We start from the raw sequence: 2,191 nt of genomic DNA, 5'->3' as shown, positions 1-2,191 counted from the left end.
GCACAGGGTCTAATGTCTACAGCTGCCATTGTGATATGTTACATAAATGTATTCAAATATTACTTTCCTGTGTAAATGTGTTTACACATGAAAGACAGATTATTTTACGCTTGTATTTCTTTGACCGCTTCATACAAATGCTATTAAACTGTAAATAGTTGTAATGTACACACCAATGAACAAATATAACATTAATCTTTTGTTTGTAGATTCTAAGCCAATGACTGTTTGTTTCAGCAAGATGGATCCCAACTTTTGTAATGGCAGTGTTTGCTTCAATCAATCAGGTAAATATTTGTTATTGTTATTTCATAATCACCAGTCGATCCCTCACTCCACTTTGCCTACTCGGTCGTGCATCTGTAATCTATCATCTGTCTCAGGTGCGTCTCAGGTGCATTTGCTAACACCTGATCATTCACGGCACTGTGTTACCAATTAAAGTGAACTTTATCTCGTCCACGAGAGAGAGCGTGAAGTCAAATTCGAACAGTCAGTGTCATAGTTGATAATGCCAATGATCAAGTAGAAATTTAAGGCCGAACATAACTTAAATAATAAAGGGGTAATCGTGTTCCTGGAGTCTTCTTATTTTTTCTAAAGCACATGTGTAAACAGCGTCAATGTGTTATTGCAAGGCTGCAGCTTGTTATACATATCGGAAATATGTGTAAAAGTATGCTGATATTGGTTTCAGCGCCAATGATGAACATGAAACCTGACGACTGGGGCTTCATATTCAAGGTCGTTGTCACGCCTATCATCGCTTTGATAGGGATTGTAGGAAACTGCCTCTCCTTCATGGTGATGAAGACAAGGATGTTGCGCGAAAAGTCATACAGTCATTACCTCTGCGCACTCGCAGTGTTCGACAGTTTGTCCCTAATAGCGGTTCAAGTCAAAACAACAGATGAACTGCTATACTACCTCCACAAGCCAAGTCTGTTCACCTACTTCACAGACGCCGGATGTAAACTATATGTATTCACCGAATGCATGTGCTATTTAATGTCGTCCTGGCTCATTGTGTGTATGGCCCAGGAAAGATTAATCGTTGTGTTCATGCCCTTCAAGAAGCATGTGTTGTGCACGCAGCGTGGAGCTGTAGTGATCATTCTGGCTATCTTTGTTATCATGTCCTACACTCAGATGTTTCGTCTAATCATGGTTACCAAGATAGGTGACAAATGTGAAGGTCGACCGGAACTGTCTGCTATTTACACGTCTCTCCATGTTTATTTTTACCAGTTTGCGTTGTGTTTTATCCTTCCTATTCTTATCGTGTCCATCTGTAACATATCTGTTCTGTGTAAGATCCGAAGCGTCAGTCGGGCAATGGCGGATGAGAACTCGTCGTCCACAAGATTAACGCGAGGAGCGGCGAGACGTCATAAAACCACGATGATGCTTCTGACAATCTGCTTCATGTACATCACCACCCTTTTACCTGTAATCACCGTCACGATGATAGTGTTTGTGTACCTGAATTTTTACCCCATACATGCAGCTTCGGTTTTTGTAAACATCACGCCATGGACACATGTAGCTACAGTTGTGTCACAAATTAATTACGCAGCAAACTTTTTCATATACGTTGTGTCCGGCAAAAACTTCCGTGTTGAACTCAGAAGAATATTTTCAAGGGAAAGAGGAAGTAACCTAAACAGCTCTAAGACACGAGAGGAGATAATGCTACTCTGATACCCTACATCTCATGCTACATCCGGGGTTTGCAGAGACAGGGAAAACATCACTTTATGATTCATGAATATTTTCAGGATGATTGGGAACAACGGATAACGAGTAATGTATTTGTCTGTCATTAATCATCCTAAATGTTTTACATTATCTCGTTTGGAGTGTGGTTTCTGGTAATGGACAGCGTGAATACCGATCGCATTGGATAGACGGCGAGATGCTGAAGCCTGGATACGTTTTGTTTCATGGCTTTCTTCATGTGTTTCTTAAACTATTTATTCATTATGTTTATGCATATTCTAATAATGGTAACGAATCAGTTTGGGATTGTAATTTGGATGATTGTATTTCACATAGTGTTTAACAGACAAATTACGAACGGCATTGAAATGTCAACTTTTCTGGCATTGTGTAAATATTTAGGAAATGGTTAATCATAACTGATGATAATCATCATTATTAGCACATGCATAAGCCGTTCATGTGATACGTT

At 39.6% G+C, this 2,191-nt stretch overlaps 1 protein-coding gene across 1 annotated transcript; it reads left to right on the top strand.

Annotated features, from left to right (window-relative positions):
* Positions 1 to 241: 241 nt before the first annotated feature.
* On the top strand, positions 242 to 1,701 carry LOC137276937 (FMRFamide peptide receptor frpr-18-like). The gene is made up of 2 exons (XM_067808587.1): positions 242 to 287; positions 698 to 1,701. The coding sequence occupies exons 1-2, from the start codon at positions 242 to 244 to the stop codon at positions 1,699 to 1,701; spliced, it is 1,050 nt and encodes a 349-aa protein (XP_067664688.1).
* The last annotated feature ends 490 nt before the right edge of the window (positions 1,702 to 2,191 follow it).

This window comes from Haliotis asinina, chromosome 3, assembly GCF_037392515.1.
Source record: "Haliotis asinina isolate JCU_RB_2024 chromosome 3, JCU_Hal_asi_v2, whole genome shotgun sequence".
In the NCBI taxonomy this organism is placed as follows: Eukaryota; Metazoa; Mollusca; class Gastropoda; order Lepetellida; family Haliotidae; genus Haliotis; species Haliotis asinina.
The sequence above is the reverse complement of the archived record's forward strand: the minus strand, read 5'-3'. Positions and strand labels throughout refer to the sequence as shown.